The 18,472-nt window shown below is 32.5% G+C and overlaps 3 protein-coding genes across 3 annotated transcripts; all 3 read left to right on the top strand.

Moving 5' to 3' along the window:
• Positions 1-1,241: 1,241 nt before the first annotated feature.
• On the top strand, positions 1,242-17,999 carry LOC105256070 (paramyosin, long form). The gene is made up of 16 exons (XM_011265717.3): positions 1,242-1,637; positions 2,963-3,019; positions 5,186-5,272; positions 5,422-5,588; positions 8,739-8,976; positions 9,062-9,181; positions 9,350-9,499; positions 9,630-9,776; positions 9,901-10,117; positions 10,394-10,521; positions 10,841-10,953; positions 15,494-15,689; positions 15,772-15,900; positions 16,096-16,467; positions 16,694-17,142; positions 17,369-17,999. Exons 1-15 carry the CDS (start codon positions 1,521-1,523, stop codon positions 17,087-17,089), a joined length of 2,634 nt encoding a protein of 877 aa, XP_011264019.1. The 5' UTR covers positions 1,242-1,520; the 3' UTR covers positions 17,090-17,142; positions 17,369-17,999.
• LOC105256069 (paramyosin, short form-like) lies at positions 12,424-13,137 on the top strand. The gene has a single exon (XM_011265716.2). It carries the CDS (start codon positions 12,468-12,470, stop codon positions 12,795-12,797), a length of 330 nt encoding a protein of 109 aa, XP_011264018.1. The 5' UTR covers positions 12,424-12,467; the 3' UTR covers positions 12,798-13,137.
• LOC112637471 lies at positions 13,878-15,059 on the top strand. The gene has a single exon (XM_025407247.1). The coding sequence runs from the start codon at positions 14,392-14,394 to the stop codon at positions 14,878-14,880; it is 489 nt and encodes a 162-aa protein (XP_025263032.1). The 5' UTR covers positions 13,878-14,391; the 3' UTR covers positions 14,881-15,059.
• Positions 18,000-18,472: the final 473 nt, after the last annotated feature.

Genomic DNA, 18,472 nt, shown 5'->3' with positions numbered 1-18,472 from the left:
TTAATTTAAAATTAGAGTTGAATGTGCAATGACAATTCAACTTTAATTGGAAAGATTCCATCGCAAATGTTACACCTACTGTAGACAAATGCATCGAATAAATAATAATGTGTGTCACAGAATTATTCACGAGTGAATCTTTCGAAAAACAACTCTATGTTGTTGTGACATGTATAGTAACATTGTTTGATAGGTCGATATTTTTCTCTCCCATCGCGCATCGCTCCTACACTATACTACTTGTGAGTGGATAGATCTCTGAATGAGTCGGCAGCCCGTTTCATCGATAGATGAGCATTCTACTCGACCCTGCGTCTCTTTTCAAGTACACTATACTAAATCGGTTCGGACTGGTTACGACGCAGTTCCATCTATATGTGAGAGTTCTGGACAAACAATCACCTTTGGTAATTCGCAAGCTCGATTTAATTTAGGCTAAATTTATTGCGAAATACATAATTCAGGATTATCGAGCATTAATGGCAATCTCTCTCTCATTATTATTATATTATTCTTAAATTATTTAATGACAATTGAGTATTTCTTTACATCAATATATAAAGAGAGAAAAGTTTAGCTTTTAAATTATATTTTAAAAATTTTTCTATGCGAATAAAAAAAGGAAAAGAGAGGAATAAATCATAGATTATAGATTTGAGGGTAGAAAACTATATACATCTCATTTTTTAGTAAAGGAAAAGAATGATAAAGACTTATCTTAGAACTTCTGTTACATTTACTTGGATTCATCTATTTAATATTTAATATTTAGTATTAATTATATCTTCATGCTTATTATATGCAAACATTTGATTGTAATTAATTATTATACAATTCAAGCAAATTAATTTAAAACATTGAAGTAATCATCACGAAAGATTCTTATTTACTATATTTAATATTCAAGAAATGCGATATATTAAATTCTAATTTTCGGAAAATAATTCAGGAAATTCTGAAAAAATTTCTGATGATGAAATTTAAAATTTACGAAACATATAACATATAAAGTCGTTAAGGAGCGACACCCTCTACTCGGCATCTGCTCTACCATAGTCGGTTAAACCTAAGTCGATTTGGCAACTGCGACAACGTGGGCGTCTAACGTCTTGCTTGGTGGTTTCTCCTCGATGATGATGAAGATAACAAGAATGACGGCAATGACGAAATCGTTCGCTGTTCCTGGTGGGGGTTTAGCATCAGTGCGCTTGCGTTGATCATCATTTTGACGAAGCAATGAAGCGGCCGGCGCGCCAAACGAACGACGACGGGTCGCGCACTACGAGTAGGGCGCTGGTCGGCTCCGAAACCTCGAAGAGAAGGAAGAAGAAGAGGAAGAGCGTGGAAGAAAGTAGAAGTGGACTCACAACAACTGAGGCCGAGGCAGCTTAACTCAGTCAGTGGCGATAGGGAGACCCTTACAGGTGGAAAGGGTGCTCGAATTGAAGGATACGCGAGAAGACTTGAGTTCTACAAAGTACAAGAGAAATCAAATTCATTGTTGAAGACAAGCGAAGAAGATGTCGAGCTCAGCAGTTGCCAAGACCTCCAAATACACGTACCGTTCTACGGGCGGTGGTACTGCCGATGTTAGCATCGAATATAGCGCCGACCTGAGCGCTCTCAGCAGACTCGAGGTAGGTTTTGCAAAAAAAAAGCGCCTCCGATATGTTCTTCGATAGGAGAGAACGACAGTCGAAAGGAAAAGTCTACTTCTTCATTCGATTATTACTAAGATTCTTGAACGGTTCTTTGTACTCCAAGTAATTTGGAGGAGGAATGATGGTTAAATTAATTGATATAGAATATGTTGTATTTTCCAAGAGTCATCTAAAATTAGTTATTGAAAATAGTCTGCATTGTGAGAAATTTAATCGACAGAAGAATTCATATTAAAATATTTATATAAAATTTTTACATATTTATAGAAAAACTTGTATTAAATGAATATATTAAATGAAATTCTAATACAATAAAATTTAACATATTATTATTAGATTACGAAACAGAGATTTTTTTATTTTATGAAAATTTGAAATTTTTTGTATTCGATATTGTTGAAAATTTATTTGAGAAAATTGGGTAATTACTTCCCTGCAAACGATTGTACTTTAAAGATAGAAAATGAAATAAATTAATAGAATAACATTTTCGATGAACATCGACTACTAAGCAACGACTGAGAACAGTGACAGCAAGTGAAAGAGACCGACGATACATTGATCGATGTTCTTCAGCGCTTCCTGAGAAAACGCATAATGATCGCGTCGAATATCTGCTAGATTTTAATGAAGATGAAGCCTATTAGAGAAGCTTTGATATGTCATCGAAACGAAACCAGTGATAAATTCGCACGTGAACAATGCGGAACAGTGACCAATCGCGAAGGTAGTGAACCGCGAAAGTTCAGTGACCATAAGGGATGTTAGTGCCAACCCGACGAGAAAGCAAAGTGTACGACCGTTCTGTAGCTATCGGATTGCTCGTGTACGAAAATAGTCGGCGAAATATCAGTCTGAAATGACGATCGTGCCAAAGCGCCAGATCGATACCCCGGCTTCGAGGTACCTCCGACGAGATTCCCTGGTGGATCTTTTCGGATTTTGCCCTTTTAAGGCGTATCGAGAGAAGCGTAGCCGCCTCCACATGACCAAGTAAGATCATTTCTTCAAGTTTCTCTTGCAAGTAGTGGTGTCTGGCTATTTATCCCGGCGCAATGTAAACGTCAGCGTACACCTTTCTTGAAATAATCCACACGAGCGGCTCGAAGACGCGGCTGAGCAGACGTCGCGATGTCGTTCTCTCCTTCTTCCGAGGACGAATCTATTCAGCGGAGGCCGTCCGTCTTTCCGAAATACCGAGCCTCCGCTCTTGGATATTTTCGTCGAGCGATTACGTAAAGCATCGACCCTCTATAACGGGCACCTTGATACCCTCTAATCCTTATTGCCTCTCTTTTCAGGACAAAATCCGCCTACTACAGGATGACCTGGAGTCTGAGAGGGAGCTGCGTCAGAGGGTGAGTTCCATAAATGTTTTTACAATACCTAAACACTCTTGGCGCTTCTTAATACGTTGGCGGATGTATCTGCCGTGATATTTGATACCGTATCTTTTGAGAAATATTAAGATTACATTTCATGATTATGTAACTATATCGGAACAAAATTTTAATAGTATATATATCAAGAAAAAAATAATTAAATTAGTTAAGTAGTCATTTTGCTCGATTGTATTTTCTGAAAAATGAGATTATGCTAAAATATCGAGATGACTATTGTAAATTTACTTGAAAATTGGTTGGCATACGCTTAACGTATTAAGCAATTATTTCATCATAATAATGTTGAAATAAAGTTGAAATTAATTATTAAAAAGTAGTTTTTGGTGCGTTTTTTCACAAAGAGCAATTTGCTTTTTTGATTATATCTTGCATAAAAAGCATGATTAAAGAAAACAGGATACAAAGCCACTTCAACGATTTAAATGTCAATTCTACTCTCATTGAACGAGAGAATTGAAGATTATATTAATAAATCTGGTTTCTGTGAAAATGTCTATTTTTGGCTATAAATACCATGATGCACGAAACATTATTAACAATATTTCTTGCTGAAGAGCATTACGTTATCTAAGTAGAATTACAATTCTTCGATCGATAAAGTGCTCGTTATCAGGTATCATTAATTAAAAGATGAAGATGGAAATGAACTAAAGATGCTAATCCTTAGAGTGGGGAGCACTAGGTCGAAATGTCCAGCTCTTGAGTTGTATCTATTTTTAGGAACGCGAAGCTCTTCGGGATCTTTCTCACATTCCTGCGCTGTATCCAACACTGCTTGCCTACTTTTATAAACACTATCATATAATATCCTCAAAAATTTAAGAGATTCATAAATATTCATATACAAGAAGGCTTATTTTTGAAAAGTGCCTTTTTTCATCACAAAACACACTTTGAACATATTTTGTTTTTTAGATTGGAATTAATTGCCACATTTCTAAAAAGGAATTCTTTTTTATTCCGAAAATCGATTTTTATAGAATTTTATAAAATTCCATGCTTGACGGAATTGCGAGAACGGAAATTACATTTCTCAGTAATAAAATTTGCACAATAACGTGTGTATAACAAAACGAGCATTCCACCTTCAAACAAAGAATCAAATTTTATAAAAACTTCTCGGGTTTCATCGTTCAAATTCCACAAAAATCAAATTCCTACGTAACGGACGCCGTAATACGTGACTTGAACGACTGCCAAAAATTTTCCTCGTGCTTCGAGACTATAAAATCCGAAAATTGGAGTGACGGTTAATATACGCTCTTTCATAATGCTTTACATATTTTAGACACTCGCAAAATTCAAAATTACTATTATTGACAATAAATAATATTTAATAATATTGACGATAAATAGTAGAAATTGCAAATATTTGAAATTAAATTTTTTTTTAAATTAATGATTCGATTGCTTATATATATTATAGAATTACATAAATATTACAATTTACTTGATATTAATTTACTTGATGTAGTTGATGTAATCAATATATATTACTACTTTAAAAGTTTTAGCAAAACAAAAATTTAAAATTTGTATATAATATTCAAATTAAATTTTAAATTGTCAATAGTACTCTTTTTAAGTTTACTTCTTCTCCCTATTTTATGTCTTAAACATATAATTAAAATATTAATCACATGTAACACAATATAAAACGCAAAATATAAAAAAATAATAATAGTAAATAAATTCGGGTAACTGATTATAAAAACGATATCGCGATTTTATTTTCTCGTAATAAACGCTTCGTTTGTAATATGAATAAAGTTCCCAATATAGACACGTCGCAGTCGAAAATAGATTGTTCTATTCATGAGATGAAGAAACTTGACGTCAACTTACCGCTAAAGATATCTTAACAAAATATACGCCATTACACGATTTTTTGATTAAAATGACAGTTATATTTATGAAGAGATTTGTTTTTGAAGATCTAATTTTCAACGCACACCAACTTAGACAGAATTAGAAGTAATTGTGATTCCATTTATTATAATTTATTTTATTATAAAAAAATAATTTTTATTAATTGTTTGTCATCGATTTTAATTAAACTACTGGCTTTTTGCCTCTGAATTGAAAATTATCCTATTAAAATGTCTCTATATAATATTACAGATCGAACGCGAGCGCGCTGACTTAAGCGTGCAAGTCATCCAGCTGTCCGAACGTCTCGAAGAGGCTGAGGGTGGCGCCGAATCTCAAGTAAGTATTTACATCTCACAGAGATAATTCTTTCTTTAACCCACTTAGGGAATTAAAATTAAAAAAAAATTCATAATAGTCATAAAAAAAAAACTAAAAATAGCTTACTTAAATTATTCGCAAATTATAATGATTTTTTATAAACATAGTTTGAGATCAACAAGAAAAGAGACACGGAATTGGCCAAACTACGTAAGTTACTCGAAGATGTCCATCTCGAGAGTGAGGAGACCGCACATCTCTTGCGCAAAAAACACCAGGAAGTTGTCGTCGACTTCCAAGATCAGATTGACCAGCTTTCGAAAGCACGTGCCAGGTTGGTAACGGAAACCGTGATTGCAATTAATGGCATTCTTCCCATTAACTGAAAACATATAATACATTAAAAGATGATACAATAAGAGAGTTTATACAAAACACTTTTATATTATTTTTTTAACTATCTGCTCTGGCTAACTTCTTGACATTTTGAACGGCTCAAATTTAATATTTTCACTAGAAATGGCTGACAGAGACCAGAATTCAGAAAGTTTAAAGGCACGTGTATATTCGTGATTGCAAAGCAGCCGCAGTGTAAATGTTTGTTAATCTCCCCTTTGAATGCATATAAACGCGTTGCCCAGGAACTTCAATAAACAGCTGGGAACTGGCCGGAAATTCGGCGAATAGCAAATTATTCCGTGAAGAAGAGTCGCGCGATATTTGCGAAAAGGCAAGACGTTAAAGGGAGGAGGCGTAATGAGTCATGATATCACGTGGGTAATTATAGTGCGGTTCATCACAAACGAAAGTGACTGTATCTAAGAAAATTTCTGTGAATTATATCAGTCACATTGGCCATAGTCCAAAGTGAAAAGCGACTCCCAAACGAAATATGACTGAAATACACGAGGATTACGATAAATTAGCTCTTCTGAGCATAATTATCTGTTCGCCGATTCTGTTATTTATATAAGGACATTATTATTTAGTTAGACTATTAATTATTATAGTTTTGCTATTATAATTTTTGATAGAAAATGAAATAATAAATTAAAAATAAATTACTTTCAAATAATTATTGTCTGAAGTGCGAAATGCTTGGTTGTATAAACATTTCTCAAAGGACTCAAAGTGTTGTTCTGCAATCAAAAGTAAACGATCATAAATTCATATATATATATATATATATATATATATATATAAAATATATTCTCAAATATAAAGTATAGTTAATGGAGAGCGAATTATGTAAAATAGAATACATGTTTTCAAGAATACATTCAATAATTAGTTAAAAAAGAAAAATCTTGATCAATCAATATTTTTTTCGCATGACATATTTAAATTTACATAGTATGAAATATAGATGCATATAACTTTGCATCACATAATTGAGACTCATGATAAAACGTTCATAATTTTACATTTAAAATTTTATTATATAAAAATTCAAAATATCCGTACTTGTAATAATTATGTCATAAAATATTAAAAAAACATATGTAGGTAATTTTTTAAAGATTACCTCAAAATAGTTGATACATCATTGCCAAAAATATTAACTATTCAACACAGCTGTTATTTAATTTCGGCCATCCAACCACGCAAGTAGCATCAAATTTAATCGGTTATATCTTGTAAATAGTGATCTCACCACCAATTATAAATCACGATCATTGCATATTTATGATGTTGGCAAAAGTCTCGAATCATAAATATAGAAAAATCAATCAAACACATTTATTTTTATTAGATATATTTTTTGCAATAATCTTGCACAATACTTTTCAATGATTCTATCTATCGTTATCCATTGTTCCAATGTTTGTTCCATGAATTTCAAGATATATATTTTAAATTTGAAATGGAATCAATTATGTCACAAGTGTATAGCACTATGCAAACAAAGGATCTTTACTTATTCGTAGAACAGGAAGTAAGAAGGGTGCATTATGTGGGTCTCGGTATAAAACTGCAGCACGTAATTCTTTCTCTCTCTTTCTCGGTGCAAAAACACATTGTCTTTCTCTATCACGCGTTTCTCTTTCTCTCTCTGTCTTCTTTTTGCTCGCGTGGTTACTTGGCTTATGACTATTTTTAACCGTGCGAGACGCGTGGCAATCCGCAACCCCAACGTTGGCGCGCCATATTAGTACACGCGACCGGCACAAATCCCCACTATCCCCAAGAATCGGCTAACCGATACCTTACACCCTCTTTGCACATTGGTATAATATCGCCAAAATCTTTTTTGTGTGTCCAAAAAAACAGAAATGTGAATAAGTTTTTTTTTATCAGAGCATTATATATAAAAAAATATAAGAAAAAGTTATATCACATGTCAGCTTAACATTTGGATTATAATATCATGCATCTTTTCTTCCCGAATCTTTTCTTCCACTGTCTATAATAATATTTACATTAACACATTTCATATATTTCTTAAATTATTTTTAAAAAGTAAGAAAAAGAGGTCAAATATATTTTGCGTGTTTTCTTCTTAAAAATAATAAAAATAATAACAAAGTATTAAAAATAATAATAAAAATTAATTAAAAATAATAATAAAAATTTGCGTGTTTACTTCATAAAAATATTATTTACATATCTCAGAAACACATATGTTTTTATTTATAATATCTTGCGCTTAAACCGATTTGCTATTCATATTTTTATTCATTTTATAAGAAAAGTCTGTTTTCGAAATAATTTATCGAAATAATTTTATTTTATGAGCAATAAATGAATGGCCCAGATGCCAAGTGGTGCAAGTCCACCCAAACTCGATTTCGAGTTATTAGTAGATTTGAGGTGCAGACAATGCGATTTATCTTCAGTATAACCAGTATATAACTGAAATAAACTGTTTGTTTTCAAGGTCAATCAAAGCTGCAGTTAAATAGTTAAATCATTTATATATGTAGTTATGATAAAAGCAAACACAAAAGTCTTCATTTCTCAAACTTTTATTTTTTCGAATTTGCATCCACTTGGCATCTAAGCCAAAAATTTAAATTGGCTTTTATAAATTTGACTCATAAATTACTCATTACTCTCTATAATTTACTTTATTTTGTTGATATCTATTCAAAAAATACACGAAATATAAATGCATTAATTAAGAAAGCATTTTTATGCTATTAATGTACTTTTAATCAGACATTTTTATCTTCATTGGTCTAATTAAAAATATAGCAACCTTTCAATATCCAGTCACAAAACTGAATGTTACAATATGTTAATTAAATCGTTAATTCCTCTTCTATTAATTAAAATAATTTACAATAAATTGCTAAAAAACTTTTTTATAATTTAAAAAAATGCTTTTTGCGTAAAACTAATTTTTTTCTCTGATATTTTCTTAAATTAAATTCGATTTAAGAAAATCAAAATAATTTTTTCAAACACACACAAGTATCATTTTAAATAGTAAGCTAAATTCCTTCGAATAAAATTTTTTAATAAAACCTTTGTATAATTTCAGGGCTGACAAGGAAAAATCTAAATTCCAGCAAGAGGTGTATGAGCTTCTCGCGCAGCTTGACAGCGTTAGTAAGGAAAAATTGCTGTCAATTAAAACAGTCGAGAAACTGGAGATACATGTATCTGAACTGAACGTCAAGATTGAAGAATTAAACCGTACGATTGTCGACATCACTAGTCATAAAACACGGCTGTCTCAAGAGAATATTGAATTGGTCAAAGAAGTGCAGGATCTGAAGGTAAAAAGCATTTTATATCTTAACAGAGAACGTGATTATAATTTTCAATTTAGTATAAATTACATTTACTTGTTTAAAATTCTAGGTGAACATCGAAAATATTACTTATTTGAAAACGCAAATCGGGAGCCAACTCGAGGATGCTCGTCGTCGCCTTGAAGATGAAGAACGCCGTCGTTCATTGGTTGAAGCCTCATTGCATCAGGTATATTTTAACATATTTATTATATAATTAATTTCCATACAATTCTTTTACAAATAATAATAAGTAATATATGTAATAGTAATAATATGATAATAATCTGGTAATTATATTAATAATCTTATATATATATTATTAATATAAATACAATTATTATGTGTAAATCAATAGGTTGAGGTGGAATTGGAATCTGTCCGCGTCCAGCTGGAAGAAGAATCTGAGGCACGTTTGGACATCGAACGTCAATTAGTCAAAGCTAATGGAGAAGTTTCAGTATGGAGATCGAAATACGAGACCGAAGCTAATGCTCGTGCTGAGGAGGTAATTAACTTATATTTGAATAATTAGATCGATCTATTATAATCGATTTAATATCCACGCGCATTAATCTTTTTCATCTCTCTTTTATAGATCGTATGACCTAATAAACTTTCGATATAATTTTACACAGGTAGAGGAACTTCGTCGCAAATATTCCGCTCGCATCCAGGAACAGGAGGAACAAATCGAGACTTTGCTCGTGAAGATTAACAATCTCGAGAAACAGAAATCGCGCTTGCAATCCGAAGTGGAAGTTCTGATCATCGATTTAGAGAAGGTAAGATTCCCTTTCGAATTTTATTGTTAATTCTTTGCTAGCGCATCTTTTTCTGAAAAAAAAAGATACTTTAAATGTTACATTTTTCGGAAAAGTGTCTTATTCTTATAATTTTTTTGTCAAGGCCAATGGAACCGCTCGCGAACTTCAGAAGCGCGTCGAACATCTGGAAAAAGTCAATATAGAATTAAAGGCTCGTTTGGATGAATCTCTCGCAATGTATGAGCAAAGCCAGCGCGATCTCCGCAATAAACAACAAGAACTGCAACGCTTGAACGCAGAACTTGACAAGACCCGCGAATTGAAAGATCAATTGGCTCGTGAAAACAAGAAACTTGGAGGTGATTGTTATTGTTTTTTTGTAATTCAAAATTACAACAATAATAATTAATGTATATTTTTATGGTATTGTATCAAGAAGTCTTACATTCTAAAATGTATTCTTAACAATACTAAAGTTTCTCTTAGAATAAATAATTTTCCTATCAAATTTTTTTTAATTAATTTAATTTTCTTTTAATTATTATTTAATTATTTCTTAGAATAGAAAATAATTTAAAAATTTAAATTTGTAAAAAACTTCTTTATTTGTTATATAACATATTAATATTTTATAGATGATCTTAGCGATGCTAAGAACCAATTGGCTGACATGAATCGTAGACTTCACGAATTGGAATTGGAACTTCGCCGATTAGAGAATGAACGTGAAGAATTGGCTGCCGCTTATAAGGAAGCTGAAGCAGTGAGTAATCATTTATATTAATATTATATAATACTATTATATAACAAAAATTTGGGTAAGAAAATATAAAAGCAAAAAAATATTCATAGAACTATTAAGACATACTTAGAAAAAATCGAAAAGAAATTTTTAAAAAATTTTGTAATTATTAATATCAAATTTAAGTACTTATTTTCCAAATAATACGTCAAATTAGCATTCTTTAAATTTATTTTAGAATAAAACAAGTGGGTTTAATAATCAAAAAACATATCTTTGTCTTTTAATGTTCTTTAAAGATATTATGAGAAAATGTTAAATAAAGAAAAATTCAACATAGGGCCGCAAAATTGAAGAGCAACGTTCTCAGAGATTGTCAGCCGAATTGAGTCAACTGCGTCACGAATACGAACGTCGCATTACCGAAAAGGACGAAGAAATCGAAATTATTCGGTAAGTTTTTGAAAATTAACTTTTCGTTTTTGTTTTATATACCTTTTAATAGATATATTGATATTAATTTAATAGTTTTAACAATTTATGATTTACCTTATTTATTTTATTTTTTTTCTATATTTACTAATTTTTATATCAATATTATAGAATTTTTTGTAGTCAAAATTATATACTTTTTAGAAAAAAAGAATTAGTTTTTATTTTTATAAACAAAATATACACATACTTTATTCCAACCTGGGATTAAAAAAGGGAGAATTATTCTTAAAAATTTTAAAGTGTCAATGAAGTTATGTTTATATAAAACAAATTGCTTAAACGAATTTGTTTTAACTTTTAATCAAAATTTATATTACATGATCGCCTTCCTGACATTCCAAGTTTATTATACATCGATATAATCTATAATGCAAATGAATTGCAAGATACTGTTATCATAAAGTTAAATATAAATGTTAATCATTTTATTTCAAACTGTTATGTAATCAATTTTATTTTTAATCGACTATCATTCGTTGAATAATACTATATTATTAGCACATTGATAAATCGTAGCTAAATTTATTGATCCATACAATGAATCATTATCTGTATATGTGATTTCTCTCATTTGACCTCTAATTATTTATTCATGCTTAATGAAGTTCACAAGTGACAGTAGTATTAATCATGTTTTTCGATTTTGGCAGATTTATTACTTTGGCATTTTGTCAAACTTTCACTGATCTTTACTATAATTATTTTATTAAAAGATTTAAAGAACCTCTCTCTCTCTCTCTCTCTCTCTCTCTCTCTCTCTCTCTCTCTCTCTCTCTCTCTCTCTCTCTCTCTCTCTCTCTCTCTCTCTCTCTCTCTCTCTTGCTTTCTCTAATTTGTTATTATATTAATTCTAAAATCAAATTAAGAAGTGTAATACAAGTTATTATAATATATGGATACTTTATAAATATTTTACGTATTATTTACGTTTATGTAAATGAAATTATATGAAAAATAATAACTAAATTATAGGTATTGATTATCATTATTAAATAATATACAAATATAATTAAGATATAAATAGAAATTTTAACAATAATGAGGACACACGATGACAAATTGTACAATGAAACGACACTATTAATAAGTATAGTAAATCTAATTAGTCACGGTCTAATTATTATTGAGAGGTGCTGATTGGTTGTCCCCAATGTGGCAATCACAACGAAAACTATAAAGATACTACCTAACCATCGGTCCAATTTTTGTCGACGGTCCTATCACAAGAGTAACAACGGTATCAGACTTATCAAAAATCACGAATATTGCCTCCAGAAATTCGTCACATGACCAAACTGAGAGCCTGAAAATTGCAATAGACGAATACAATCAAATTAAAAAGAAAAACTGTAATCAAACAATCTAAATAATTTTATGCATAACTTTTCATATTTCTTCAAGTCATAGATAAATTATTTATACTAAAAAATAAAGTGAACATTGTGCGTGGATATTTAAAGTTTTTATCAAAAATGGCGGGTTACATGCCACCGATTCATATGCCATTGGAGTCAAAATGGCGACATTATCCGACGTACATCTACGACAAAAATTATGGCTATGGAATGAACTACTATCAGCCAATGATTGATTACATAGATATCAAGCAACGCACTCCGAGATCGACTCTTGAATCAAAATTTGAAAGAAGAATAGAGTTACCCGAATTACCCTGGTCTGATGGTAGTTTCTTATGGGAGGATAAAAGGGTGCAACCCTACACAAAAGATAATCTCATTAAATACGCGATCAACGCTGAAGACGAGGCCAGAGATCATTTGTCTCGCTTTAAGGTACAATAATATGATAAAAGGGAAAATACTGTTGGTTAAATCTTTGCGAAAAGGAACTTCTAAGAGATGCGAGCTATCCGTTTTCCGAGTGCCGTGCGACTCCGTAACTGCTTGACCTTTTCCGTTTCTAAATTTGGTGCCGCGGAAGAGACTGCCTCGTTTCGAGTGATCAAAGACGTGCGCATGGATGCTGTGCGTAATTCGTGTCATCATTGACATAGCTATATTTTCTTGTTTTGTAACTTACTCCTATCCGTTCTCTATGTTAGAAATATCAGGCACAACAGCAATGCGACATCGAAGCCGTATTTATTTCAAATTTTTTTGTATATCTAAATAAAATAATACAGCCAATAAAGATCAGTTATATTAATAAATTTGTTAATTAAAAAAGATTTCTATAATAATTTTATTAAACTAAAATTCTTTAATTAAAATAAATTTAAATTTAAATTAGAGTTAAATTTAAGTTAAATAAATTACAATTTCATGTGACATTACATATAATTCTATCAAAGTAAATTATTATTTTATCATTGATGAAATTATAATTATAATTATAATTATAATTTCTGCATCCATCAATTTCTATTATCATTAGTAAATCAATTATGTTAAATACATTAAATAATTATATTAAATACATTAGTAAATAAATTATATTAAATAAGTAATAAGTGTATATGAGTATTAAATGTGAAGGGGAGGGCAAATAATATTTTTTCAAATAATACAGAATATTTTTAATTCTTGTATTTATGTCTTCAAAAGCAACCTAGATTGTTTCTTAAGAAATTCTAGTACATCATCATCATATAAAAGTGAATTGCAACATCTGCAGGATACAATATATGTTTTGGCTTTGCTAATATTTGGCGGTTGAACGTGTTATCTTCTCTAAGAAATGATCATTTATATCTTCGTCAAACGACAGGCATATTCTATATTTTACTAGGATACAAAAACAAAATTCATCTGTCTTGCAATACAAAGTATATTCAAAAATACAATATAAAGAACTTAGAGAATACTTTTCTTCGATATTTTATAGACGAAACTTTTGTAAATAATTCTTTAAGAAAGCTTTCGTTTATTTTACCGGTTCAAGGAATCTAACCGGGCTACTAATAAAAATATCGCGGAAGTTGCTGCCGAACTGTTTCTTGGCACTCTATTATTTGGACCATTTCTCGCGGTTCTGACCAAGTCCGGGAGCGATCTGCCAAGTCGCACAGTAAAAAATCCATCTTGTCTCCCGGACGAAAGGAACACTAGGTGCCGGCAATGCATTCGGTGCATTGGCAGTCGCTCTTGAGTCTTTAAAGAGATTCGGTCGCGAGTGGCGCGAATCTCTTTCGCATTCTGGACCATCGCGGCTAAGTTTAGGTCCTAAGTGCGCGTGCACGACGGAAAACGGTGGCGCTCGATAGACGCCCGTGTAAGGACGGGCCGCTGAGCACAAAATTGACACTGACTATCTGTCTGCCTGACGTGCCCGAAGATAGCAAATCGTTCGGACTTCAGCCTGGCCAAGATCGTGCACGCCAGTCGCGTAACCAAGGATATTCTACCGCGGACGGGGGAGAACCTGAAAAGACTGCCGATGCCGTTGATGTTCGCCAGCGCTCGCGCTCACAGCGAGACCAAGCAAATTCAGCAGGAGGCAATGAGCGATATTAAGATGCAAGCATTGAAGGACGTTCAGATGATGACCGAAGGACGAGACGTACTGGAGCATGGTGGGAGAAGCCTGCGGGGAAAGTCCGCGAGAGCGATAGGATTCCAGCTGGTGACAGAGTCCTTAAAGAAGTTGTCCAAGAGTCACGAGTTGGCCGATATCCGAAAGGTCCAAAAGGAAACTGTGCAGACTTTGGATGACAGAGCGCACGGCAGATTGATAGTCGAAAGGACCAAGGCTCTGCTTGATGAGGATAAGCTGATGCAACCGCTTAACAAACTCAGCAAAGAGTTGCGTGGATTTGAGCAGAAGTCCAGCGATTATTTTCTAGATAAGAGGTATCGAGATCGGGCAAGGCGAGAGCTTTTATATAACTGTCGAGGATGCGAATATTATGTTAAGCGTGGTAGATAGGTAAGAGTTGTGTTTTGATCAAGTTTTCGAAGAAAGTAGCACAAAGAAATAAATTATCTTAATTCTTAGAGAGATAGAAAATTTTTAGAAATGCGTAAAAAAAAATAAAATAATCGATTTCGATAAGTATTTCATTTTGTCTAGCAAGGATTTACCATACTTTATATTCCTCATACTTAATATTTCCTTATTCCATATAATTATGTATACTTTTAATTATTAATATTAATTTTCGAAAACAGAAAAATGTTTAAAATAAAATAACTTTTATTTTTAATTTTAATTCTTTTACGTAATCGTGCGAAAACTGAAAATTAAATCCCAGGTTGGATAGGATAAATTAATGGAAATTAAGAAATAATAAAAAGTAGGAGAAAAAAATTAAAAATTCCAGAATTATTTGGATGATTAAAAATACGAAGTGTAAGTATACCAAAAAATTCCTAGAGCAGTAGAAAAATTAAAAAATTTACGATTGAAAAGATTTTTACCAAAATTGTGTAAATCACAAATTTGCCAATTAAAATTGACATTAAAATTTGAATAACAAAATTATTTGACATCAAATGTATTTACATCAATAATTACACTCACATCAAATGAAATTAATTAGCAAACAGACCAGCATTGAAATCGAGCAGCTGAACGCCCGTGTAGTCGAAGCCGAGACGAAATTGAAGACCGAGGTCCAGCGCGTGAAGAAGAAGCTTCAAATCCAGATCACCGAGCTCGAATTGACTCTGGATGTCGCCAACAAAAATAACATCGATCTGCAAAAGACCATCAAGAAGCAATCTCTCACTTTGACTGTAATATCGACGTTATATTTATATTTGCCAACGCGTTCAAAATGTTGGCGATCGTATCACGTTGGATCACCTCGTTTTTCAGGAATTACAAGCTCATTACGACGAAGTACAGCGCCAATTGCAAGTGACCCTGGACCAATTGGGCATCAGTCAACGTCGTCTTCAATCATTGACGGCCGAACTCGAGGAAGTTCGCGGTAATTACGAATCTGTAAGTGTATAAAATTTATTTGTTAATATAATAGACATGCTGACTTCTCTGAAAAAAATTAATTGCATTACAATATGTTCGAAACGTTTAGTTTATCCTCTGGATAAGCGAAGGTACGGTGAACAAACATGTCTAACAAACATGTAAACATTATGTAATGGCACTGTATAAAGCGTGAAATTATTATTTCGAAAGGCTCTACGTGCGAAGAGGATCGTTGAGCAGCAGTATGAAGAATCAGTGAGCCGCATCAACGAACTGACCACCATCAACGTAAATATCGCTTCATCAAAGGCTAAAATCGAGCAAGAATTGACCACTTTGGCCGGAGATTACGAAGAAGTCACCAAGGAGTTGAGAGTCAGCGATGAAAGATACCAGAGAGTGCAGACCGAGTTCAAGCATACCGTCGAGATTCTTCACGAGGAACAAGAGCGTATTGTCAAGATTGAGGCTATTAAGAAATCGCTGGAGATCGAAGTGAAGAACTTGTCCGTGAGACTGGAAGAGGTTGAGGCCAACGCCATTGTTGGAGGCAAGCGCATCATCAGCAAGCTTGAAGCTAGGGTGAGATGAATTTAAATTTTTATAGTTTTTAACATAAATTTAACTAACAGAGTTTCTCAAAAATTTTCTTAAATATACAATTCAATCTTATGCAATAAAATAATAATAATTTATCATATGATATAGAAACATTTTCTAGCTTTAACAATTTTATTGGTTAGTCTGCGAACTGGCTTGCAATATATCAATTATTAATAAATATCTTTTACGCTAACTCTTATCATAGATTCGCGATCTGGAACTTGAGCTGGACGAGGAGAAGCGCCGACACGCCGAGACTGTGAAGATCTTGCGTAAGAAGGAGCGCAATATCAAGGAAGTGATGATCCAAGTTGAGGAGGACGCGAAGAATATCACTTTATTACAAGAAGCGCTCGATAAGACCAGTCAGAAGGTCTCCATTTACAAGAGGCAGCTGCAAGAGCAGGAGGGCATGTCCCAGCAGAGCGTCAGCAGGGTTCGCCGATTCCAGAGAGAGCTCGAGGCCGCGGAAGATCGCGCCGATACCGCCGAGAGCAACTTGACCCTGATCCGCGCCAAACACCGCAGTTTCGTTACCACCTCAACTGTGCCTGGTTCCCAGGTATACCTTGTCCAGGAGACGAGGCAGGACCTGTCCTAAGTCACCGTCATCGCCAATATCTTTGCCACTTTGAACGTCGCGTCTTTATAAGTGTATGTATAATAATAAAAGTCATATGAGCGCATTAAGATTATCGAACAAATTGGTCTTCTAATAATTAATAATTTAATTAATTGTACAATTAAAAAGTGGGATTTACAGCGACATGAAATGAACAGACATAAAATTTTAATAAAATTTTCCAATTATCTCTAATTGAAAAATTGAAAATGAAACTGAATTGAAATGAAAATTTCATTCCATGCTTACTTTTGACAGGCACCGTGAACACGCCATGAGGAAATAAATGAGAGAGACGCGACATTAATCATCATAAGAGCTAAGGGTTTTCAACGGATGCACGGCGTGTTATTTTCAAGGGATAAAAATTGGAGCCATCAGAATATATGCATAAATAATATACATATAAATGTGTCGATGCGAGTGCAATTATCATCACATAACGACCCGTCATAAATTCGAAATTGCTTCGTTAACGAAACACGCGATACGTCGCAACGAAAATGTTTAAGTAAAGGGAAATTAACGCTCACTATTTCAGGGATCCGCGCAAAACATCAGAAACTCGAGAATCGATGTATCGTTCAACGATACGGTAATAAGTAACAAAGCTTAACACTCTTCTCGTCCCAATTATGTAAGTATAATCGAGCGTGAGGGCAGAGAAAACGGACAAGGAACATAAGAGGAGAGCAATGGTAATTTGTGCCATTTCTATTCGCGCGTGTCGCAATTGTATTTAAATGGATAACTTTAAATCTCTCTATTCTATTATTATACATATAGATAGGTAACTATTGCCCATATACACAACTCTCACTGTACAACATACCAATAACCTGTGTCAACATTAATTTAATAAATAAAGTGAAACGCGTACGTACGAAAATGTTTGCGAATTTATTTCCTATGCTTCTCAAATTCTCCTTGCCCTAAAAAATTTCATCAACAAAATTACTTTAATATCATCAATAAATGAATTGATCATTGCACGAGAATTAATCTCATTATATAAATATTTTATAAATATATTTGCAATTAATATTTTATAAATATATTTGCAATTAATCTCATTATATAAGTATTTTATAAATATATTTGCAAAAAAAATTCATATATTTCTATATTTTTCTATTATTCTAACTTCACTGCAAAAATAGCGTATTTCAATTAATTTAATTATAAAAAATAATTTAACAATTTATTTCTTAATTATGAAAAATGTATTAAATATTAATAAATATATATTTTGACTATAAAAAATAAATTGTTAAAATATATAGTGCGGTAGGAGATTCTAAGGAATAAACAAAGAGGTACATTAAAGTAAATTTAATTTATTCGAGCTAATTTTATTCTTTC

This window comes from Camponotus floridanus, unplaced genomic scaffold (assembly GCF_003227725.1).
Source record: "Camponotus floridanus strain SB8 unplaced genomic scaffold, Cflo_v7.5 scaffold17, whole genome shotgun sequence".
Taxonomy (NCBI): Eukaryota; Metazoa; Arthropoda; class Insecta; order Hymenoptera; family Formicidae; genus Camponotus; species Camponotus floridanus.
The sequence above is the reverse complement of the archived record's forward strand: the minus strand, read 5'-3'. Positions and strand labels throughout refer to the sequence as shown.

Bases quoted from the DNA above. Each gene is read 5' to 3' on its own strand.
- LOC105256069 (XM_011265716.2), top strand. From the start codon at position 12,468: ATGGCGGGTTACATGCCACCGATTCATATGCCATTGGAGTCAAAATGG.
- LOC112637471 (XM_025407247.1), top strand. From the start codon at position 14,392: ATGCCGTTGATGTTCGCCAGCGCTCGCGCTCACAGCGAGACCAAGCAA.
- LOC105256070 (XM_011265717.3), top strand. From the start codon at position 1,521: ATGTCGAGCTCAGCAGTTGCCAAGACCTCCAAATACACGTACCGTTCT. The intron at 10,954-15,493 runs GTAAGTTTTTGA...GAAATTAATTAG, and splicing joins GAAGAAATCGAAATTATTCG to CAAACAGACCAGCATTGAAA. The intron at 15,690-15,771 runs GTAATATCGACG...CTCGTTTTTCAG, and splicing joins AGCAATCTCTCACTTTGACT to GAATTACAAGCTCATTACGA.